A 25,075-nucleotide genomic window follows, 5' to 3' on the forward strand; every position below is an offset into this window, starting at 1 on the left:
GCGGCCTCGTAAAGAGTTGGCTAGCCTAGCGGCCTCGTAAAGAGTTGGCTAGCCTAGCGGCCTCGTAAAGAGTTGGCTAGCCTAGCGGCCTCGTAAAGAGTTGGCTAGCCTAGCGGCCTCGTAAAGAGTTGGCTAGCCTAGGGCCTCGTAAAGTTGGCTAGCCTAGCGGCCTCGTGAGTTGGCTAGCCTAGCGGCCTCGTAAAGAGTTGGCTAGCCTAGCGGCCTCGTAAAGAGTTGGCTAGCCTAGCGGCCTCGTAAAGAGCCTTGGCTGGCCTAGCCTAGCGGCCTCGTAAAGAGTTGGCTAGCCTAGCGGCCTCGTAAAGAGTTGGCTAGCCTAGCGGCCTCGTAAAGAGTTGGCTAGCCTAGCGGCCTCGTAAAGAGTTGGCTAGCCTAGCGGCCTCGTAAAGAGTTGGCTAGCCTAGCGGCCTCGTAAAGAGTTGGCTAGCCTAGCGGCCTCGTAAAGAGTTGGCTAGCCTAGCGGCCTCGTAAAGAGTTGGCTAGCCTAGCGGCCTCGTAAAGAGTTGGCTAGCCTAGCTGCCTCGTAAAGAGTTAGCTAGCCTAGCTGCCTCGTAAAGAGTTAGCTAGCCTAGCTGCCTAGCGGCCTCGTAAAGAGTTGGCTAGCCTAGCCCTCGTAAAGAGTTAGCTAGCCTAGCTGCCTCGTAAAGAGTTAGCTAGCCTAGCTGCCTCGTAAAGAGTTAGCTAGCCTAGCTGCCTCGTAAAGAGTTAGCTAGCCTAGCTGCCTCGTAAAGAGTTAGCTAGCCTAGCTGCCTCGTAAAGAGTTAGCTAGCCTAGCTGCCTCGTAAAGAGTTAGCTAGCCTAGCCTGCCTCGTAAAGAGTTAGCTAGCCTAGCTGCCTCGTAAAGAGTTAGCTAGCCTAGCTGCCTCGTAAAGTTAGTTAGCTAGCCTAGCTGCCTCGTAAAGAGTTAGCTAGCCTAGCTGCCTCGTAAAGAGTTAGCTAGCCTAGCTGCCTCGTAAAGAGTTAGCTAGCCTAGCTGCCTCGTAAAGAGTTAGCTAGCCTATCGGCCGGGCCCGGGTATCAGGCCACCTGAGCTCCCACTACAACAAGCAGGAAGGGTTTGAGTGAGCCACTCCGCTAGCTGGACAGCTGGGCCATCCTGCTGCTAGCTGGACAGCTGGGCCATCCTGCTGCTAGCTGGACAGCTGGGCCATCCTCGTAGACTGAAGTAGAGGGAAGGTCCTGAGGGGTATACTATAAAGGAGTTAGCCAGCTAACGTGCCTACATATTCTGATACGTTTTATTTTGTAGAAAGATAAACTTGAAAAACGGCATGTCGAATTGATTTAACAAACAAACAAAAACATATCCAAGTTTAGCTTTTTTTTTTATATTAACAATAAAATCAATGTCTATTTCGACTTGTTATCTAGCCAACTCATTGAACCCACTTGGCCTCTAGTATATCTGATGAAGCTGGTTGATGAAGTTTTCAATTCAGAGCGGGATGACCCACTCTTCAAAATCCCTTTCCCCTCCCTCCCTCCCCTACCCCAAGAGTAGAAGAGTCTTCAAATTAGGCAGAGGGTCAATGTGCTTCTTTAAGTGCTGCGATGACCACATCCCCATCATCATCCAAGCCACTGAGGTATTGCAGGTGTGGCTTAGTGATGAGAAAGATGATGGGAGGGGGTAGAGAGGAAAAGAGGTGGGAGGAGGAGATGAGCAGTGAATTTTCAGGAGCATTATCAGGTTAGGTTTGCAGTTGGTCGGTCAGTTTAACGGTTATTAGAGGTTTCAGGCACAGTCCTCCATGATGACCAGGGGTGCAAGGAGCTGCCGGAGCTCCGAGGCACACACTGGCCCTGTGTGGGGGGGCCCTCTCCTCTTTTGCCGGGCCAGCCGAGAGGATGAGGGGGAGAGGGGGCGCAGGGAGCTCTGGGGGCTGAGGCTGCAGCTAGCAGTGGTGCTGGTAGCCATGTGGTGGGGCGAGGGGGACAGAGAGAGGGACCCCAACGACCCTTCTTCCTCAGAATCTTCGTTGCGGTCCTCTCTCTCCTGACGGTCGCTCTCGTCCTGCTCAGCTAGCTGGCGGGTGACGGCCACAGCCTGGCCAGCGAAGAAGGTCAGGTCCTGGGCTCTGCTGCCTCTGTGGTTCAGCCTGGAGGGCACGGTGTTGGGAGCACACTGAGGGAAGAGACGGATGAATGATTAGGTCATGAATTCTAGGCAGCTACCTTTTGTCCCTTCCATTGGAAGTCAAAGTTGCTCCATCTTATAGTTAAAAACCAGAGAGCTGAACTGAGAGACCAAAACAAAGATTGAGACAGACAAGTGAGAGAAAGAGAGCCAGACAGAATGAGAGCCTTCAAACAGTCAAAGCGGCAATACATTACTAAGCTCAAATCCTACTACGCTGGCTCTGACGCTCCTTGGATGTGGCAGGGCTTTGCAAACTATCATGGCTTTGCAACAAAGGGAAACCCAGCCACAAGCTGCACAGTGCCTACCAGATGAGCTAAATTCGAGGCAAGCAACACTGAACCATGCATTTGAGCACCAGCTGTTCCAGACGACTGATCTTGCTCTCCATAGCAGATGTGAGTAAGACCTTTAATAAACAGGTCAACATTCACAAGGCACAGCGGCCAGATGGATTATCAGGACACCTACTTAGAGCATGCCCCAATCAGCTGACAAGTGTCTTCACTAACATTTCTCCCTGACCCAGTGTGTAATACCTACGTGTTTCATACAGACCACCATAGTCCCTGTGCCCAAGAACAGAGAGAGACAGAGAGAGAGAGAGAGACAGACAGACACAGAGACAGAGACAGAGACAGAGACAGAGACAGAGAGAGAGAGACAAACAGATAAGAACCGTACCCCTTGGACCCAGGGGTGCTGCAGGACCTGAGCAGCACTGAGGCGGTTCTTGGCGTCTCTGACCAGAAGCCTGGTGATGAGGTCTTTAGCTCCAGAGGAGATCTGCTTCCAGTCCTTCTCAGGGAACTCGTACTTCCCCTCCTGGATGCTCTCAAACAGCATGTTCTGGAGAGAAGCCAAGAGAGAGACTGGGTTTGGGGACAGTTCTGGATTTAAGAAGATGCTCTCCAACAGCATGTTCTGGAGATTGTTCTTGTTGGTTGTTTTGGTCTGGCCAAACTGGCTTTAAGATCACTAACTGACTGGCAGGATGTAAGATCACTAACTGACTGGCAGGATATAAGATCACTAACTGACTGGCAGGATGTAAGATCCCTAACTGACTGGCAGGATGTAAGATCCCTAACTGACTGGCAGGATGTAAGATCCCTAACTGACTGGCAGGATATAAGATCACTAACTGACTGGCAGGATGTAAGATCACTAACTGACTGGCAGGATATAAGATCACTAACTGACTGGCAGGATGTAAGATCCCTAACTGACTGGCAGGATGTAAGATCCCTAACTGACTGGCAGGATATAAGATCACTAACTGACTGGCAGGATATAAGATCCCTAACTGACTGGCAGGATGTAAGATCCCTAACTGACTGGCAGGATGTAAGATCACTACTACTAGTAGCAGTAGTAGTGGTATTAGTGTGCTGTAGTAGTAGTAGTAGTAGTGGTATTAGTGTGCTGTAGTAGCAGTAGTAGTGGTATTAGTGTGTTGTAGTAGCAGTAGTAGTGGTATTAGTGTGCTGTAGTAGTAGTAGTAGTAGTGGTATTAGTGTGCTGTAGTAGTAGTAGTAGTGGTATTAGTGTGCTGTAGTAGTAGTAGTAGTGGTATTAGTGTGTTGTAGTAGCAGTAGTAGTGGTATTAGTGTGCTGTAGTAGTAGTAGTAGTGGTATTAGTGTGCTGTAGTAGTAGTAGTAGTGGTATTAGTGTGTTGTAGTAGCAGTAGTAGTGGTATTAGTGTGCTGTAGTAGTAGTAGTAGTGGTATTAGTGTGTTGTAGTAGCAGTAGTAGTCGTAGCAGTGATATTAGTGTGTTGTAGTAGACAACTGTTTGTGGTAGCTCGTATCTTACCTGGCATTCCTGGCAGGGCTCTCCCCAGTCCCAGCCACAGTTGGTGCCACAGCGCCCTACGAAGGGAGGGTACCCACTCAGCATAATGTACAGGATGACCCCCAGACTCCACAGGTCACAGCGCTTATCATAGATCGTAGCCTCCTCACTGAAGGCCTCCACCACCTCCGGAGCCATGTACTCTGCTGAACCACACTGGGGAGAGACCAGAGACAGATGTCTGCATTTACACATGCAGCCCAACTGGGGCCTTTTTTACATTAGTCTTTTCACAACAGATCAGGAGACGAGACGGGGTGAGGAGAAGAGGTGAGGGGTGAGGAGAAGAGGTGAGGGGTGAGGAGAAGAGGCGAGGTGAAGAGGTGAGGGGGCGAGGTGAAGAGGCGAGGTGAAGAGGTGAGGGGGCGAGGTGAGGGGGCGAGGTGAGGAGGGCGAGGTGAAGGGGCGAGGTGAAGGGGCGAGGAGAAGGGAGGAGAAGGGCGAGAAAGGGCGAGGAGAAGGGGCGAGGAGAAGGGGCGAGGAGAAGGGCGAGAGAGAAGGGGCGAGGAGAAGGGGCGAGGAGAAGGGGCGAGAGAAGGGGCGAGGAGAAGGGGCGAGGAGAAGGAGGAGAAGCGAGGAGAAGAGGAGAAGGGCGAGAGAAGGGGAGGAGAAGGGGCGAAGAGAAGGGGCGAAGAAGGCGAGAGAGAGAAGGGGCGAGAGAAGGGGCGAGGAGAAGGGGCGAGAAAGAAGGGGCGAGGAGAAGGGGCGAGGAGAAGGGGCGAGGAAGAAGGGGCGAGGAGAAGGGGCGAGGAGAAAGCGAGAGAAGGGCGAGGAGAAGGGGCGAGGAGAAGGGGCGAGGAAGGGGGCGAGGAGAAGGGGCGAGGCGAAGGGGCGAGGAGAAGGGCGAGGGGGCGAAGGGGCGCGAGGGGGCGAAGGGGCGAGGGGCGAAGGGGCGAAGGGGCGAAGGGGCGAAGGGGCGAGGAGGCGAAGGGCGAGGAAGAAGGGGCGAGAGGGGCGAGAGAAGGGGGCGAGGAGAAGGGGCGAGGAGAAGGGGCGAGGAGAAGGGGCGAGGAGAAGGGGCGAGGAGAAGGGGCGAGGAGAAGGGGCGAGGAGAAGGGGCGAGGAGAAGGCGAGGAGAAGGGGCGAGAGAAGGGGCGAGGAGAAGAAGGGGCGAGGAGAAGGGGCGAGGAGAAGGGGCGAGGAGAAGGGGCGAGAGAAGGGGGCGAGAGAAGGGCGAGGAGAAGGGGCGAGGAGAAGGGGCGAGGAGAAGGGGCGAGGAGAAGGGCGAGAGAAGGGGCGAGGAGAAGGGGCGAGAGAAGGGGCGAGGAGAAGGGGCGAGGAGAAGGGGCGAGGAGAAGGAGGAGAAGGCGAGGAGAAGGGGCGAGAGAAGGAAGGGAGGAGAAGGGGCGAGGAGAAGGGGCGAGGAGAAGGGGCGAGGAGAAGGGCGAGGAGAAGGGGCGAAGCGAGAGAAGGGCGAGGAGAAAGGGCGAGGAGAAGGGGCGAGGAGAAGGGGCGAGGAGAAGGGGCGAGGAGAAGGGGCGAGGAGAAGGGGCGAGGAGAAGGGGCGAGAGAAGGCGAGGAGAAGGGGCGAGAGAAGGGGCGAGGAGAAGGGGCGAGGAGAAGGGCGAGGAGAAGGGGCGAGGAGAAGGGGCGAGGAGAAGGGGCGAGGAGAAGGGGCGAGGAGAAGGGGCGAGAGAAGGGGCGAGAGAAGGGGCGAGGAGAAGAAGGGGCGAGGAGAAGGGGCGAGGAGAAGAAGGGGCGAGGAGAAGGGGAGAGGAGAAGGGGCGAGGAGAAGGGGCGAGGAGAAGGGGCGAGAGAAGGAGGAGGAGAAGAAGGGGCGAGGAGAAGGGGCGAGGAGAAGGGGCGAGGAGAAGGGGCGAGAGAAGGGGCGAGAAGGGGCGAGGAGAAGGGGCGAGAAGGGGGGCGAGGAGAAGGGGCGAGGAAGGCGCGAGGAGAAGGGGCGAGGAGAAGAAGGCGAGGAGAAGGGGCGAGGAGAAGGGGCGAGAGAAAGGGGCGAGGAGAAGGGGCGAGGAGAAGGGGCGAGGAGAAGGGGCGAGGAGAAGAAGGCGAGGAGAAGGCGAGGAGAAGGGGCGAGGAGAAGGGGCGAGAGAAGAAGGGGAGAAGGGGCGAGGAGAAGGGGCGAGGAGAAGGGGCGAGAAGGGGCGAGGAGAAGGGGCGAGGAGAAGGGGAGAAAGGGGCGAGGAGAAGGGGCGAGAGAGAGAAGGGGCGAGGAGAAGGGGCGAGAGAAGGGGCGAGGAGAAGGGGCGAGGAGAAGGGGCGAGGAGAAGGGGCGAGGAGAAGGGGCGAGAGAAGGGGCGAGGAGAAGGGGCGAGGAGAAGGGGGAGAAGGAGAGAGGGGCGAGGAGAAGGGGCGAGGCGAGGAGAAGGGGCGAGGAGGGGCGAAGAAGGGGAGGAGAAGGGGCGAGGGGGCGAGGAGAAGGGGCGAGGAGAAGGGGCGAGGAGAAGGGGCGAGGAGAAGGGGCGAGGAGAAGGGGGGCGAGGAGAAGGGGCGAGGAGAAGGGGCGAGGAGAAGGGGCGAGGAGAAGGGGCGAGCGAGAGAAGGGGCGAGCGAGGAGAAGGGGCGAGGAGAAGGGGGCGAGAGGAGAAGGGCGAGGAGAAGGGGCGAGGAGAAGGGGCGAGGAGAAGGGGCGAGGAGAAGGGGCGAGGAGAAGGGGCGAGGAGAAGGGGCGAGAGAAGGGGCGAGAGAAGGGGCGAGGAGAAGGGGCGAGGGCGAGAGAAGGGGCGAGGAGAAGGGGCGAGGAGAAGGGGCGAGAGAGAAGGGGCGAGGAGAAGGGCGAGGAGAAGGGGCGAGGAGAAGGGGCGAGGAGAAGGGGCGAGGGGCGAAGGGGCGAGGAGGGGCGAGGGGGCGAAGGGGCGAGGGGGCGAAGGGGCGAGGGGGCGAGGGGGCGAGGGGCGAGGGGGCGAGGGGCGAGGGGGCGAAGGGGCGAGGGGGCGAGGGGCGAAGGGGCGAAGGGGCGAAGGGTGAGGGGTGAGGGGAAGAGGTGAGGAGAAGAGGTGAGGAGAAGAGGTGAGGAGAAGAGGTGAGGAGAAGAGATAATCCTAGTCATATTAGCATCCCATGCTAGTTGTTGATAATCCTAGTCATAATAGCATCCCATGCTAGTTGATGATAATCCTAGTCATATTAGCAACTCATGCTAGTTGATGATAATCCTAGTCATATTAGCAACCCATGCTAGTTGATAATCCTAGTCATAATAGCATCCCATGCTAGTTGATGATAATCCTAGCCATATTAGCATCCCATGCTAGTTGTAGCATATTAGATCTCTTTCCTGCTGTTCGTTGCCGGTCTTGTTGACTAGTGATTGTGCTGTTCGTTACTGGTCTTGTTGGCTAGTGATTCTGTGGTCACATCAGTGATTCTGTGGTCACATCACATTGCAATGCTACCAAATACTAAGTGTATGTAAACTTCTGACCCACTGGGAATGTGATGAAAGAAATAAAAGCTGAAATCATTCTCTACTATTATTCTGACATTTCACATTCTTAAAATAAAGTGGTGATCCTAACTGACCACAGAGGGAATTTTTACGACAATTAAATGCCAGGAATTGTGAAAAACTGAGTTTAAATGTACACTGCTCAAAAAAATAAAGGGAACACTAAAATATCACATCCTAGATCTGAATGAATGAAATATTCTTATTAAATATTTTTTCTTTAAATAGTTGAATGCGCCGACAACAAAATCACACAAAATGTATCAATGGAAATCAAATTTATCAACCCATGGAGGTCTGGGTTGATACATTTCCTCATGTCAGCATCAGTCTGGATATGATGAGGCTGTAGCCACTGTCAGTCTGTCATCATACTGTTGAACTGGTCCACCTGAATAAGTCAGTCTGTCATCATACTGTTGAACTGGTCCACCTGAATAAGTCAGTCTGTCATCATACTGTTGAACTGGTCCACCTGAATAAGTCAGTCTGTCATCATACTGTTGAACTGGTCCACCTGAATAAGTCAGTCTGTCATCATACTGTTGAACTGGTCCACCTGAATAAGTCAGTCTGTCATCATACTGTTGAACTGGTCCACCTGAATAAGTCAGTCTGTCATCATACTGTTGAACTGGTCCACCTGAATAAGTCAGTCTGTCATCATACTGTTGAACTGGTCCACCTGAAAATAAGTAAGTCAAAATCTTGGTTGGAGGATTCCTGGAATCAGGAGGGAATAAGCTCCCACAACAACCAGTAACCACTAGCAGTGGGCTGAAGGGAGGAGTAGATTCTAGCTAGCTACTACCCCCAGGGCCCACAACAACCAGAAACCACTAGCAGTGGGCTGAAGGGAGGAGTAGATTCTAGCTAGCTACTACCCCCAGGGCCCACAACAACCAGAAACTACTAGCAGTGGGCTGAAGGGAGGAGTAGATTCTAGCTAGCTACTACCCCCAGGGCCCACAACAACCAGAAACCACTAGCAGTGGGCTGAAGGGAGGAGTAGATTCTAGCTAGCTACTACCCCCAGGGCCCACAACAACCAGAAACTACTAGCAGTGGGCTGAAGGGAGGAGTAGATTCTAGCTAGCTACTACCCCCAGGGCCCATAACAACCAGAAACCACTAGCAGTGGGCTGAAGGGAGGAGTAGATTCTAGCTAGCTACTACCCCCAGGGCCCACAACAACCAGAAACCACTAGCAGTGGGCTGAAGGGAGGAGTAGATTCTAGCTAGCTACTACCCCCAGGGCCCACAACAACCAGAAACCACTAGCAGTGGGCTGAAGGGAAGAGTAGATTCTAGCTAGCTACTACCCCCAGGGCCCACAACAACCAGAAACCACTAGCAGTGGGCTGAAGGGAGGAGTAGATTCTAGCTAGCTACTACCCCCAGGGCCCAGAACATGAAGCTAGACACCACAAACCACTTTTAAAAAACAACGACAGCAGAAACTAAGCCAGTCTCTGTTGTCATGATACTAATCCCCCTTGGCTTTGCTGGAACATGGTGGAATGCCTGGCACACTGTGTGTGTGTGTGTGTGTGTGTGTGTGTGTGTGTGTGTGTGTGTGTGTGTGTGTGTGTGTGTGTGTGTGTGTGTGTGTGTGTGTGTGTGTGTGTGTGTGTGTGTGTGTGTGTGTGTGTGTGTGTGTGTGTGTGTGTGTGTGTGTGTGTGTGTGTGTCAAGAAAGTTCTGGAACCCCTGTGATAGTTCTAGGATGAGATGAAAAATACCATAGCTTTGGTGCGGGTATAGCTGACCTGGGCTAGCTAGCGCCACCTAGAGTAAAAACCTCCCTTTTAATAGATACTTGAGTCAAATAGCAATACATCGTCAAAAAATGAAGTTGAGTTCTATTAGCTGCAGGCATCAACTTTGTCCAACAGTAATAACCTGCCTGTACACTACACACTAGAATCCACAACAGTAATAACCTGCTTGTACACTACACTCTAGAATCCACAACAGTCTACCAGTAATAACCTGCCTGTACACTACACTAGAATCCATAACAGTAATAACCTGCCTGTACACTACACACTAGAATCCACAACAGTAATAACCTGTCTGTACACTACACTCTAGAATCCACAACAGTCCAACAGTAATAACCTGCCTGTACACTACACACTAGAATCCACAACAGTAATAACCTGCCTGTACACTACACTCTAGAATCCACAACAGTCCACCAGTAATAACCTGCCTGTACACTACACTAGAATCCATAACAGTAATAACCTGCCTGTACACTACACTCTAGAATCCACAACAGTAATAACCTGCCTGTACACTACACTCTAGAATCCACAACAGTAATAACCTGCCTGTACACTACACTCTAGAATCCACAACAGTCCACCAGTAATAACCTGCCTGTACACTACACTCTAGAATCCACAACAGTAATAACCTGTCTGTACACTACACTCTAGAATCCACAACAGTAATAACCTGCCTGTACACTACACTCTAGAATCCACAACAGTAATAACCTGCCTGTACACTACACTCTAGAATCCACAACAGTAATAACCTGCCTGTACACTACACTCTAGAATCCACAACAGTAATAACCTGCCTGTACACTACACTCTAGAATCCACAACAGTAATAACCTGTCTGTACACTACACTCTAGAATCCACAACAGTAATAACCTACCTGTACACTACACTCTAGAATCCACAACAGTAATAACCTACCTGTACACTACACTCTAGAATCCACAACAGTAATAACCTGTCTGTACACTACACTCTAGAATCCACAACAGTAATAACCTACCTGTACACTACACTCTAGAATCCACAACAGTAATAACCTGTCTGTACACAACACTCTAGAATCCACAAACATCAGTAGTGTCCTGTGACTGGATTCGTCCCAAAGGGAACCTTAAATAATGCACAACTTTTGACCAGGGCCTATAGTGAATAGGGTGTAATTTGGAACACAGCTTCTGAACCGAATCCATCTGGTAAAAAAATAAATCATTAGAGATCAGCTGACACGCCCACTCCCTCCCGCTGGCCCAGCCAATCAAAATGTGGTTTCTACATTAAGGTAGGGGCCTTGGAATGAAGCCCAGAACTGGTTTTGTAACAGCAGGAGAAATAAAATATGGATTCTGCTCAAATAAAGGAAGGAGAGAGGGACAGAAGAGAGGAGGGGGTGGAGGGTGGTTCGCTAGATGTAACCCCCATGCCAGAGTGAATCCACAGTTTTTGGTATCTAGTGGGAAAAAAATTATAATAATATCCAGCACGCTTGCTTTCTCTGGGAACATTCTTCAAGTCTCCAGGCGATAGGGAAGGAACAGTTTAATTTAGATGTGGTGAAAAAAATACCTCCCTCTCCTCCAGGCTTAGACAGAGGTTATATCTCCCTCTCCTCCAGGCTTAGACAGAGGTGTGCACTACAATTCTGGCCTCGATTTAGCTGTCTCAGACAAGTTTGAGATGAGACAAATTCCCCATGACGTTGCTTACTCTGGGATAGCGGCCCTCACGACACTAGTTTAACGTGAGCAGGACAGAGACACAAACCGAGGGCTACCGATCCAGCCTGAGCCATCCCAATATTTTCAAACGATTTAAAAAATCTGCACAAAATCTGCAAGACTTAGTGTAGTGCCATCCGGGCATTAGGGGCCCAGTCAGAAACGTGTAGTGTCACCAGGAATTAGAGGGTTACAGGGGTAGAGGCCCGGCCACGTCACAGGGAAAGCCTAGAGGCCCGGCCACGTCACAGGGAAAGCCTAGAGGCCCGGCCACGTCACAGGGAAAGCCTGGAGACCCAGCCATGTCACAGGGAAAGCCTAGAGGCCCGGCCATGTCACAGGGAAAGCCTAGAGGCCCAGCCATGTCACAGGGAAAGCCTAGAGACCCGGCCATGTCACAGGGAAAGCCTGGAGACCCGGCCATGTCACAGGGAAAGCCTAGAGACCCGGCCATGTCACAGGGAAAGCCTAGAGACCCGGCCATGTCACAGGGAAAGCCTAGAGACCCGGCCATGTCACAGGGAAAGCCTAGAGACCCGGCCATGTCACAGGGAAAGCCTAGAGACCCGGCCATGTCACAGGGAAAGCCTAGAGACCCGGCCATGTCACAGGGAAAGCCTAGAGACCCGGCCATGTCACAGGGAAAGCCTAGAGACCCGGCCATGTCACAGGGAAAGCCTAGAGACCCGGCCATGTCACAGGGAAAGCCTAGAGACCCGGCCATGTCACAGGGAAAGCCTAGAGACACGTCCATGTTACAGGGAAAGCCTAGGCTGGTTGTTACATATAGATACAGAATGACTCACACAGAACTGCGTGGTCTGAAAACATATTGTATATTATTAGGGGCCCAGAGGTCAGGCTGCTGTGGAGGAGAATCTAGGCTTTAGAACACCTAAAAAGCTGAGCTGTCCACATCTAAAAAGCTGAGCTAGTGTTCCTGTATGTGTAGCAGAGGAGGAGAATGCAGGAGCTGATTGATAAATATAGACATGACTCACTTTGGTCTGAAAACATATTGTATATTATTAGGGGCCCAGAGGTCAGGCTGCTGTGGAGGAGAATCTAGGCTTTAGAACACCTAAAAAGCTGAGCTGTCCACATCTAAAAAGCTGAGCTAGTGTTCCTGTATGTGTAGCAGAGGAGGAGAATGCAGGAGCTGATTGATAAATATAGACATGACTCACTTAAACAACATTGCTGCATGTTTTATTTATGGCACTTCAATGCTGGCTTGATACGACAACTGATAGGCCTTTAAAAAGCCATTTAGACCCCGAAAGAAAAACACTGAGGCTGATTTATAAATCGACACGATCGCGGCTGGCCCTCAGCCCCAAATCGACACGATCGCGGCTGGCCCTCAGCCCCAAATCGACACGATCGCGGCTGGCCCTCAGCCCCAAATCGACACGATCGCGGCTGGCCCTCAGCCCCAAATCGACACGATCGCGGCTGGCCCTCAGCCCCAAATCGACACGACCGCGGCTGGCCCTCAGCCCCAAATCGACACGACCGCGGCTGGCCCTCAGCCCTAAGACAAGTGATGAGCAAGGAGAGGATATCTGTTCCCTTTCTGAAACACACTCAGCTGTTTCCAAGTTTTAAAATAAGTTTTCCTGAGGCATTTACTGACTATAGCCATAACTACAGATGTAATTCATACCAACACATATCACATTCTCCGTGCCTACGAGGGAAAACCCAATGAGGTAAGGAGCAAGCTGGTCCACAAATTAGCCTGAAAGCTAAACAGCTACCTAGTGGACTGCTGTGGTTAGCTAAAAATAAATATTTATATTAAACAATACGAAAACATACATGACATCACACCTGCCCAGAACTACCTGCTCTGCCCCTCCCTCCCCCAATGACATCACACCTGCCCAGAACTACCTGCTCTGCCCCTCCCTCCCCCAATGACATCACACCTGCCCAGAACTACCTGCTCTGCCCCTCCCTCCCCCAATGACATCACACCTGCCCAGAACTACCTGCTCTGCCCCTCCCTCCCCCCCCCATGACATCACACCTGCCCAGAACTACCTGCTCTGCCCCTCCCTCCCCCAATGACATCACACCTGCCCAGAACTACCTGCTCTGCCCCTCCCTCCCCCAATGACATCACACCTGCCCAGACCTACCTGCTCTGCCCCCCTCCCACCATGACATCACACCTGCCCAGAACTACCTGCTCTGCCCCCCTTCCCCCCATGACATCACACCTGCCCAGACCTACCTGCTCTGCCCCCCCCCATGACATCACACCTGCCCAGACCTACCTGCCCTGCCCCCCCCCCCATGACATCACACCTGCCCAGGCCTACCTGCTCTGCCCCCTCCCCCCATGACATCACACCTGCCCAGACCTACCTGCTCTGCCCCCCCCCCCCCATGACATCACACCTGCCCAGAACTACCTGCTCTGCCCCCCTCCCTCCCTGTGTATATATCTACCCCAATTACATTGTTGAGAATGACCCGTTAGTTAGTATTTCAACTGTTAGTCTACACCTGTTGTTACCAAGCATTTCACTGTTAGTCTACACCTGTTGTTACCAAGCATTACACTGTTAGTCTACACCTGTTGTTACCAAGCATTTCACTGTTAGCCTACACCTGTTGTTTACCAAGCATTTCACTGTTATCCTACACCTGTTGTTTACCAAGCATTTCACTGTTAGTCTACACCTGTTGTTACCAAGCATTTCACTGTTAGTCTACACCTGTTGTTACCAAGCATTACACTGTTAGTCTACACCTGTTGTTACCAAGCATTTCACTGTTAGCCTACACCTGTTGTTTACCAAGCATTTCACTGTTATCCTACACCTGTTGTTTACCAAGCATTTCACTGTTAGTCTACACCTGTTGTTACCAAGCATTTCACTGTTAGTCTACACCTGTTGTTACCAAGCATTACACTGTTAGTCTACACCTGTTGTTACCAAGCATTTCACTGTTAGTCTACACCTGTTGTTACCAAGCATTTCACTGTTAGTCTACACATGTTGTTACCAAGCATTTCACTGTTAGTCTACACCTGTTGTTTACCAAGCATTACACTGTTAGTCTACACCTGTTGTTTACCAAGCATGTGATGAATAAAAAGGTGCATTTGACAGGCGCAGAGAAGAGATGGGAGGAGTGGATCAACAAAGAGACAGATCTGAACGTTACGAGGACTCACCGGAGTGATGAGTTCAGGAGTAGAGATAGGGGAGCTGTCACTGTTCAGCCGGATGCCACTGCCGAGGTCAAAATCACAGATCTTCACCGGTGACATCTAGGAGGTTAAAACACACAGTCATTTAGACCCCTGACCTTATCCACAGCATTCAACTAAAGTAGACCCCTGACTTTCTTATCCACAGGATTCAACTAAAGAATGCCACTGACCTTATCCACAGCATTCAACTAAAGTAGGCCCCTGACCTTCTCCACAGCATTCAACTAAAGTAGGCCCCTGACCTTCTCCACAGCATTCAACTAAAGGCCCCTGACCTTATCCACAGGATTCAACTAAAGGCCCCTGACCTTCTTATCCACAGGATTCAACTAAAGTAGGCCCCTGACCTTCTTATCCACAGGATTCAACTAAAGTAGGCCCCTGACCTTCTCCACAGCATTCAACTAAAGGCCCCTGACCTTCTTATCCACAGGATTCAACTAAAGTAGGCCCCTGACCTTCTTATCCACAGGATTCAACTAAAGTAGGCCCCTGACTTCTTATCCACAGCATTCAACTAATGTAGGCCAGTCAGGTCCATAACACAAATCACTAAGACTACTGCCAAGCAAGGTTTTCTACATGGTTATTTAGTTATCCTTATCGTGTCACAGTAATAAACTGCATTAGGATGTCACCAACCATTGTTCTATTTACCATAACTATCAAGGTTAGGGCCTGAGTGAACAGATTTAAAGTCTCACTGCTCGTGCAAAACGCATAATAATACTGGCTGGGTTTTTGCATTTTGAACGCTTTAAATCTGGAAAACGTGATTGTCGACATGGAAAACATTTTGGAACTGTATCAACAGTGGACTAATGAAACAAACAGCAAATATATAAACATTTAGTGGAATTTTCCTTGAAGTCTGGCTCGCCTGTATAAACAGTGCCTGTTCATGGGTGCTTGCAGCGGTGTGGTGTGTTTGGCGTGCACCTTGACTCACCCAATCACCATGCTCTCTCACACTGTTTTCAGGGCCTGAATGACTGACTCACCCAATCACCATGCTCTCTCACACTATTTTCAGGGCCTGAATGACTGACTCACCCAATCACCATGCTCTCTCTCACTGTTTTCAGGGCCTGAATTACTGACTCACCCAATCACCATGCTCTCTCTCACTGTTTTCAGGGCCTGAATGACTGACTCACCCAATCACCATGCTCTCTCTCACTGTTTTCAGGGCCTGAATTACTGACTCACCCAATCACCATGCTCTCTCTCACTGTTTTCAGGGCCTGAATTACTGGACTCACCCAATCACCATGCTCTCTCACACTGTTTTCAGGGCATGAATGACGGGATTAAAAGTCCACTAGTATTTTAGACTGAGCTCAACTCTGGTTCTCCTTCGTCCCCATCAGGAGCCTGTGACGCGATGGGAGGAGTGTTCACGTGCACTCTGACTCACCCGGTCCACGTGCTCACACAGGATGTTTTCAGGCTTCAGGTCCCTGTGTGCCATTCCCTTGTTGTGGAGGTAGTTTAGAGCACTGGCGATGTCCTGCACCACATAACTGGCCTCCTGCTCACTAAAGTGTTGTCTACGGTGGATGTGGGTCAACACTGACCCTGCAGGAGGAGAGAGGGAGGGATGGAGAGGTTGATATGGAGAAAAAACTATGTCAACTTTTAATGAAGACACTGCCTCAAGTTGCTGCATTTCAGAGACTCCAGGGGGGGAGAAGATGGGAGACGATTAAACTTGATATATGCACTGAAGACACTGCCTCAAGCGGTCGCATCTTCTGATATAAAACTGACTGACCAGAAGTCCAAAACTGGGTGAATTTGAACCATCATTTTCTACGGATGGGAGAGTGAACCATCATTTTCTACAGATGGGAGAGTGAACCATCATTTTCTACAGATGGGAGAGTGAACCATCATTTTCTACAGATGGGAGAGTGAACCATCATTTTCTACAGATGGGCGAGTGAACCATCATTTTCTACGGATGGGAGAGTGCACCATCATTTTACGGATGGGAGAGTGCACCATCATTTTCTACGGATGGGAGAGTGAACCATCATTTTCTACGGATGGGTGAGTGAACCATCATTTTCTACGGATGGGTGAGTGAACCATCATTTTCTACGGATGGGAGAGTGAACCATCATTTTCTACAGATGGGAGAGTGAACCATCATTTTCTACGGATGGGAGAGTGAAGCATTATTTTCTACGGATGGGAGAGTGAACCATCATTTTCTACAGATGGGAGAGTGAACCATCATTTTCTACGGATGGGTGAGTGAACCATCATTTTCTACAGATGGGAGAGTGAACCATCATTTTCTACAGATGGGAGAGTGAACCATCATTTTCTACAGATGGGAGAGTGAACCATCATTTTCTAAGGATGGGAGAGTGAACCATCATTTTCTAAGGATGGGAGAGTGAACCATCATTTTCTACGGATGGGAGAGTGAACCATCATTTTCTAAGGATGGGAGAGTGAACCATCATTTTCTACAGATGGGAGAGTGAACCATCATTTTCTAAGGATGGGAGAGTGAACCATCATTTTCTAAGGATGGGAGAGTGAACCATCATTTTCTACGGATGGGAGAGTGAACCATCATTTTCTACGGATGGGAGAGTGAACCATCATTTTCTACGGATGGGAGAGTGAACCATCATTTTCTAAGGATGGGAGAGTGAACCATCATTTTCTAAGGATGGGAGAGTTTGCAATTAAGATAGATATCCACTAACCTCCTCTTAGTTTCTCAAAAACCAAGTAGAATTTGTTTTCTTCCTCAAAGAACTCGACCAGCTCCAGAATGTTTCTGTGAACAAGAGAGAAATGGTTATAAACAGTGTGAAGGTAATGCCTATATCTATACAGTAGTGAATCTCAGCGGTCCATATTCCTGCTCTGTGTCACCCCAGTGAGCCTGCTGTACCTATATCCCCCCCAGTGAGCCTGCTGTACCTGTACCACCCCCTCCCCCCCAGTGAGCCTGCTGTACCTGTGTCCCTGGCACTGATAGAGCATCTCCACTTCCCTGAAGACTCGGCTCCGACTGAGACCCGCACGCTTCTCCACGATCTAGACAATCAACAAGATTGAACATGTTCATATTAGAGAATAATTGGTTCTAATTGAAGGAATGAGCCAAGCAGAGCCAGCCTACTGCGTCTAGAAAGTCAATCATCAGTGCAGGGTTCTCCCCAAAGGAATGCCAGCATCAAATGTAAAACTATGTCACACTCCCATTCTTGAATTGCCCTCATACCTATGGGCCCTGTTCTACTGACCATTGAAAAATTAAATACTAGGAAAATTACAGGAAAAACTAAAATATTACAATATTAATTCAATAAATCTGTGTTTGCTACATTATTGATCACTTAAGGCTCAGGCAGAAAATGGCAGCTCCACTGGTTACAGACGTTGAAATATATCCTCAGTCCTCCGGGCCGACCCTTGACTGACTCATGAGCACCACCTTGTTAACGATGAATGGGGCCAACGGTCCCAGAGCAGTCTGACTGGGGGGACAGGGAGCCTAGTGGTTAGAGGGGGGGACAACAATCCCAGAGCAGTCTGACTGGTGGTTAGAGGGGGGACAACAGTCCCAGAGCAGTCTGACTGGTGGTTAGAGGGGGGGACAGGGAGCCTAGTGGTTAGAGTGGGGGGACAACAGTCCCAGAGCAGTCTGACTCGGGGACAGGGAGCCTAGTGGTTAGAGGGGGGACAACAGTCCCAGAGCAGTCTGACTGGTGGTTAGGGGGAGCCTAGCCTAGTGGTTAGAGGGGGGGGGGGGCAGGGAGCCTAGTGGTTATGTTGCAAATTAGCTAGTGCTTCGGGCCTGACCATCGTTGTTATAAATGTTTCTAGTTCGTTGCAGACAGGCCATGGGATTTAAAGGTCATTGATTTTCTTCAAGATCATTTTCACCTGCAGGCTGTAATGCTTATTGCATCATGATTGCAAAGTGTCCCGATATCTCCAACTGTACCATTATCTGGTTATAATGTCCATTCTAGAATGCCCTTCTAACCAATCACAAACGAGAATTCAACAATGCTGTGGTGTAATATAAATGAAATACTCCTGGACTTCAGGAAACAGCAGAGGGAACACCCCCCTATCCACATCGATGGAACAGTAGTGGAGAGGGTAGCAAGTTTTAAGTTCCTCGGCATACACATCACAGACAAACTGAATTGGTCCACTCACACTGACAGCGTCGTGAAGAAGGCGCAGCAGCGCCTCTTCAACCTCAGGAGGCTGAAGAAATTTGGCTTGTCACCAAAAGCACTCACAAACTTCTACAGATGCACAATCGAGAGCATCCTGGCGGGCTGTATCACCGCCCGGTACGGCAACTGCTCCGCCCTCAACCGTAAGGCTCTCCAGAGGGTAGTGAGGTCTGCACAACGCATCACCGGGGGCAAACTACCTGCCCTCCAGGACACCTACACCACCCGATGTTACAGGAAGGCCATAAAGATCATCAAGGACATCAACCACCCGAACCACTGCCTGTTCACCCCGCTATCATCCAGAAGGCAAGGTCAGTACAGGTGCATCAAAGCTGGGACCGAGAGACTGAAAAACAGCTTCTATCTCAAGGCCATCAGACTGTTAAACAGCCACCACTAACACTGAGTGGCTGCTGCCAACACACTGTCATTGACACTGACCCAACTCCAGCCATTTTAATAATGGGAATTGATGGGAAATGATGTAAATATATCACTAGCCACTTTAAACAATGCTACCTTATATAATGTTACTTACCCTACATTATTCATCTCATATGCATACGTATATACTGTACTCTACATCATCGACTGCATCCTTATGTAATACATGTATCACTAGCCACTTTAACTATGCCACTTTGTTTACTTTGTCTACATACTCATCTCATATGTATATACTGTACTCGATACCATCTACTGTATGCTGCTCTGTACCATCACTCATTCATATATCCTTATGTACATATTCTTTATCCCCTTACACTGTGTATAAGACAGTAGTTTTGGAATTGTTAGTTAGATTACTTGTTGGTTATCACTGCATTGTCGGAACTAGAAGCATAAGCATTTCGCTACACTCGCATTAACATCTGCTAACCATGTGTACGTGACAAATACAATTTGATTTGAAAATGTGGTTACGAAAACCTGGCACACCGATCGGGAGAAATGGCCAGATGAATTGGCATTCCACATGAGGAAACGTTGCAGACTTGTCGTGTAGCCTATTAATGGCCTGAGTGACCTGCCGGCTGCCAGTGGGTGGGTAGGGGGGCTTTCTATTGTGGGCTGAAAGGGCTGTCAGGAAGTAGTATAGACAGCAGTCCACTGCTCGCTCACACAAGCACACCGCATCAGGGGCCTGAGTCAGCAGCGAGCTGAAACTCATTTGTTGCCTAACCATGCCTTCCATCTGCTTCTAATCCATTTTCCAATTGAATCAACAAATAATGACACGAACACCAAGTTACTAGTCGGCCACACTTAGGCAAACAGTCAGCTGATGTCTCTAGGGACTGGCTAACTGGAAGAGAAGGTTACCATGGAGAATGACAGCAGGAGCTAACGAACAAAAGCTGCAATTACTTGTTTAAAACAGTAACACAAGTCTTGATACAGAGAACTACGTCACAAATGGGGAGGCCGGTAGCCTGGCGGGTAGCCTGGCCGGTAGCCTGGCCGGTTGGAGCATTGGGCCCAGTAACCGCAAGGTTGCTCCCGCACCTCTGATTCAGAGGGGTTGGGTTAAATGCGGGAATACACATTCAGTTGTACAACTGACTATTGATCCCCCTTTCCTTTCACAAATGTACAAAACAAACTCGTAAGGCTGTTCCCGACTAAAACAATCTGGGTCAACCAAGCGTAGTCTGTTCTTTCGGCCAATCAATTGGTCAATATTAAGTGTATTTTTACATATATAGACACACCCCATGTCTGAATAAAATCAACTATAATTAGGCTTCTTCACCTGATGCTTTAATTAAAAATCAAGACAAAATGACTCAAGAGGGAGCCAGAGATCAATATAGCTGCTGTTGCTGGCCTTGGCAGATTCTGCCATGATGTTCCTGACGTTGCCAGTAACAGGTAACAGTAACACCAGCGGTCTACAACCTTCTCCATTTGAAGTGCCAAGTTATCCTACCATTTCTACTGATCTACAACCATCTCCATTTGAAGTGCCAAGTTATCCTACCATTTCTACTGATCTGCAACCTTCTCCATTTGAAGTGCCAAGTTATCCTACCATTTCTACTGATCTGCAACCTTCTCCATTTGAAGTGCCAAGCTATCCTACCATTTCTACTGATCTACAACCTTCTCCATTTGAAGTGCCAAGTTATCCTACCATTTCTACTGATCTACAACCTTCTCCATTTGAAGTGCCAAGTTATCCTACCATTTCTACTGATCTGCAAGCCAGTTATGATTTTCATGTGCACATTTGTGTTAGTTTCATTTCATTTATAATAAAAGGTCTTCATATCTCAAAATCAATGTCATGTGTTGAATCAAAATGTTATCTAAATAATGATACAAATCTAAAATAACTTCTATTGGCAATATGTAAAAAATAGCCTACATAAATCCAACAAATAAGGGCCTCCCGAGTGGTGCAGCGGTCGAAGGCACTGCATCGCAGTGGAAGAGGCGTCACTACAGACCCGGGTTTGATCCCGAGCTGTAGCACAACCGCCTGTGATCGGAAGTCCCATAGGGCGGTGTGAAAATTGGCTCAGCGTCGTACGGGTTTGAGGACTGTTTGTCCAAGGGGTGGCTTTACTTGGCTCTAGCGACTCCTTGTGGCGGGTCGGGCTCCTGCAGGCTGACTCCGGTTGCCAGTTGAACTGTGTTTCATCTGACACGTTAGTTACAGGTTAGCTGGGCGTAGTTTAGTGGGTTCATGTTTCGAGGACGCATGACTCGACCTTCGCCTCCCAAGCCCGTTAAGGAGTTGCAGCAATGAGACCATATCGAAATTGGGGAGAAGGAAGTAAAATACAACAGGTCCTAAATATATATAAAAACATTGCAGCCCACAGGTGGAAATACCCGAATAAAAATAAATATCACATTGGCTATGCATGGCCTGTCTGCAAGGAACTTGAAACATTTGGGTCTGGCCTGAAGCTTGCTAGCAAACCGGCATAAAAATATTCTGGGCCCTCAGCATTCCCACAACAGAGACACGGCTATAGGCTATTTGAGCAAGGGATAAGAAGTAAACAGGAAGGTCTATTTTATGACATTTCCACTGGATCAGAGAATTAGCATTTTTCACTTTTCATGCTGAATGGTTATGGAAAGGGAGCCCGCTAGAAATATTTTTCTAATAGGCTACGTTAAGGAACTGTTGTCATTCACAATGGATGTAAAAAAAAAACGAAAGTTTGTTCACTAGCTTTTTGGGGCGAGGAAGTGACTTTGAGACGCGTCACAGTGATCGTGTTTCTGATCAGATCTCCATATGGACACATTCACGGGGCCTACACTCACCCCACGGAGCCTACACTCACCCCACGGGGCCTACACTCACCCCACGGGGCCTACACTCACCCCACGGGGCCTACACTCACCCCACGGGGCCTACACTCACCCCACGGGGCCTACACTCACCCCACGGGGCCTACACTCACCCCACGGGGCCTACACTCACCCCACGGGGCCTACACTCACCCCACGGGGCCTACACTCACCCCACGGGCCTACACTCACCCCACGGGGCCTACACTCACCCCACGGGGCCTACACTCACCCCACGGGCCTACACTCACCCCACGGGCCTACACTCACCCCACGGGCCTACACTCACCCCACGGGCCTACACTCACCCCACGGGCCAGGTAACCTAGGCATAGTTCTAAGTGTAATCAGGTGCGTGTGAACTAAACCAAAATGTTTTCCTCACAAGTGTAGCCTAGGTTGTGCGCTCTGCAAACGCGTGTCCACTCCTACAATGAGAACAGCAAGACTGTACTAATATATTGAATGAATTAACAGAAATTACAGCAACCAAACAAATATGGTAGATTATGGTAATTAATGGTCGCGTCTCAAAGTCACCAGACGGGGCCGCGAACCAGACGGGGCCGCGAACCAGACGGGGCCGCGAACCAGACGGGGCCGCGAACCAGACGGGGCCGACGGGGCCGCGAACCAGACGGGGCCGCGAACCAGACGGGGCCGCGAACCAGACGGCCGTCTCGTGTGCCACTGCTCAACAACAACAAAAAGGTTTGTCGACCAACTGCCTATCAACTAAACAATGGTCCAGTGGAATAAATAGGGACCTACAGAATGGAAACACAGATGTCGTCCCCATAGCAGGTGATAACATTTTGAAAGATGGATACAATATCAAGTTTTAAACCCACTAAGGTCGATATCCTCATCGCCACACAAATTGAATAAGCATAATAATTTAAAAAATCCCCATAAAATCAGTCAGTTTAAGCTGGTGATTGGTTTGTTTTCCCCCCCGACTGGGTCTCCATCCATCACATCTGCCGATGTCGCATGGTGATTGGTTTGTTTTCCCCCCGGCTGGGTCTCCATCCATCGATGTCGCATGGTGATTGGTTTGTTTTCCCCGCGGCTGGGTCTCCATCCATCACATCTGCCGATGTCGCATGGTGATTGGTTTGTTTTCCCCCCGGCTGGGTCTCCATCCATCACATCTGCCGATGTCGCATGGTGATTGGTTTGTTTTCCCCCCGGCTGGGTCTCCATCCATCGATGTCGCATGGTGATTGGTTTGTTTTCCCCCCGGCTGGGTCTCCATCCATCGATGTCGCATGGTGATTGGTTTGTTTTCCCCCCGGCTGGGTCTCCATCCATCGATGTCGCATGGTGATTGGTTTGTTTTCCCCCCGGCTGGGTCTCCATCCATCGATGTCGCATGGTGATTGGTTTGTTTTCCCCCCGGCTGGGTCTCCATCCATCGATGTCGCATGGTGATTGGTTTGTTTTCCACCGGCTGGGTCTCCATCCATCGATGTCGCATGGTGATTGGTTTGTTTTCCCCCCCGGCTGGGTCTCCATCCATCGATGTCGCATGGTGATTGGTTTGTTTTTCCACCGGCTGCGTCTCCATCCATCACATCTGCCGATGTCCCATTTCAGCAGCGGAAGCTAGAGCGGTGTTTATCAGACCAAAATCATCTGGTTTTATTTTACCTATGAAGAAATGTTTTCTCTCTCTAGAGGACAAGTCAGGGATGTGATCTGAACTTGTTGTTGGACTGCTTTAGTAGAGGACATTTCATAATAGCAGAGAAACTGCCAGAGGGAGTCAGTCGGTTGAATCAACTTATGTAACCCTACCAGCAGCAGCCTGCATGAGGACAAAGGCCTGTTTCAAATTCCCTGGCCCAGTAAGAGACATGAAGAACATGGCAAGATCCCAAATAGCACCCTATTCCCTACATAGTACACTACGTCTGACCACAGCCCTATATCCCAGGCTCCCTGATCCTCCCTCTCAACACCACCCCTCCCTGATCCTCCCTCTCGACACCACCCCTCCCTGATCCTCTCTCTCGACACCACCCCTCCCTGATCCTCCCTCTCGACACCACCCCTCCCTGATCCTCTCTCTCGACACCACCCCTCCCTGATCCTCTCTCTCGACACCACCCCTCCCTGATCCTCTCTCTCGACACCACCCCTCCCTGATCCTCTCCGACACCACCCCTCCCTGATCCTCTCTCTCGACACCACCCCTCCCTGATCCTCTCTCCTCTCGACACCACCCCTCCCTGATCCTTCTCTCGACACCACCCCTCCCTGATCCTCCCTCTCGACACCACCCCTCCCTGATCCTCTCTCTCAACACCACCCCTCCCTGATCCTCTCTCTCGACACCACCCCTCCCTGATCCTCTCTCTCGACACCACCCCTCCCTGATCCTCTCTCTCGACACCACCCCTCCCTGATCCTCTCTCTCGACACCACCCCTCCCTGATCCTCCCTCTCGACACCACCCCTCCCTGATCCTCCCTCTCGACACCACCCCTCCCTGATCCTCCCTCTCGACACCACCCCTCCCTGATCCTCCCTCTCAACACCACCCCTCCCTGATCCTCTCAACACCACCCCTCCCTGATCCTCTCAACACCACCCCTCCCTGATCCTCTCAACACCACCCCTCCCTGATCCTCTCAACACCACCCCTCCCTGATCCTCTCAACACCACCCCTCCCTGATCCTCTCAACACCACCCCTCCCTGATCCTCTCAACACCACCCCTCCCTGATCCTCTCAACACCACCCCTCCCTGATCCTCAACACCACCCCTCCCTGATCCTCTCAACACCACCCCTCCCTGATCCTCTCAACACCACCCCTCCCTGATCCTCTCAACACCACCCCTCCCTGATCCTCTCAACACCACCCCTCCCTGATCCTCTCAACACCACCCCTCCCTGATCCTCTCAACACCACCCCTCCCTGATCCTCTCAACACCACCCCTCCCTGATCCTCTCAACACCACCCCTCCCTGATCCTCTCAACACCACCCCTCCCTGGCTCCCTGTTCCTCCCTCTCTGCAGGTTGTACATTCTGTTCCATGTCATTGGAGGCCTTGACAGCGAATGAGAGGGGATGAAAAAGGAGAAAATGATCACCCACCCTTGGCTGTGATTGGCTGAAAGACAAGGCCTGAGGTTCAGAACAATCACAAGAGTTTGTGCTGAGTTAGCAGCTGCAGCAGGACAACAGACTATAGCAACAATACTACTGGAGGGCTTAATAACATACTGGCTACAGATCACACCACGCAGTGATGACCACATCTCACAGCTACCATGTAAATAACATACTGGCTACAGGGCACACCATGCAGTGATGACCACATCTCACAGCTACCATTTAAAGAACACTGGCTACAGATCACACCATGCACATCTCACA

General features: G+C 50.5%; 1 protein-coding gene across 1 annotated transcript in view; it reads right to left on the reverse strand.

Moving 5' to 3' along the window:
* Window positions 1–877: 877 nt before the first annotated feature.
* LOC124009244 (MAP kinase-interacting serine/threonine-protein kinase 2-like) overlaps window positions 878–25,075 on the reverse strand; it is a 33,766-nt gene continuing 9,568 nt past the window's right edge. The window contains exons 6-12 of the mRNA XM_046320841.1: window positions 17,138–17,217; window positions 16,881–16,954; window positions 15,575–15,735; window positions 14,119–14,214; window positions 3,975–4,169; window positions 2,843–3,007; window positions 878–2,143 (exon numbers count right to left, since the gene is read on the reverse strand). Of these exons, the coding sequence (XP_046176797.1) occupies window positions 1,754–2,143; window positions 2,843–3,007; window positions 3,975–4,169; window positions 14,119–14,214; window positions 15,575–15,735; window positions 16,881–16,954; window positions 17,138–17,217 (1,161 nt within the window). The 3' untranslated portion in view covers window positions 878–1,753. The remainder of the gene's footprint in view (window positions 2,144–2,842; window positions 3,008–3,974; window positions 4,170–14,118; window positions 14,215–15,574; window positions 15,736–16,880; window positions 16,955–17,137; window positions 17,218–25,075) is intronic.

This window comes from Oncorhynchus gorbuscha, linkage group LG22 (genome assembly GCF_021184085.1).
Source record: "Oncorhynchus gorbuscha isolate QuinsamMale2020 ecotype Even-year linkage group LG22, OgorEven_v1.0, whole genome shotgun sequence".
NCBI lineage: Eukaryota > Metazoa > Chordata > Actinopteri > Salmoniformes > Salmonidae > Oncorhynchus > Oncorhynchus gorbuscha.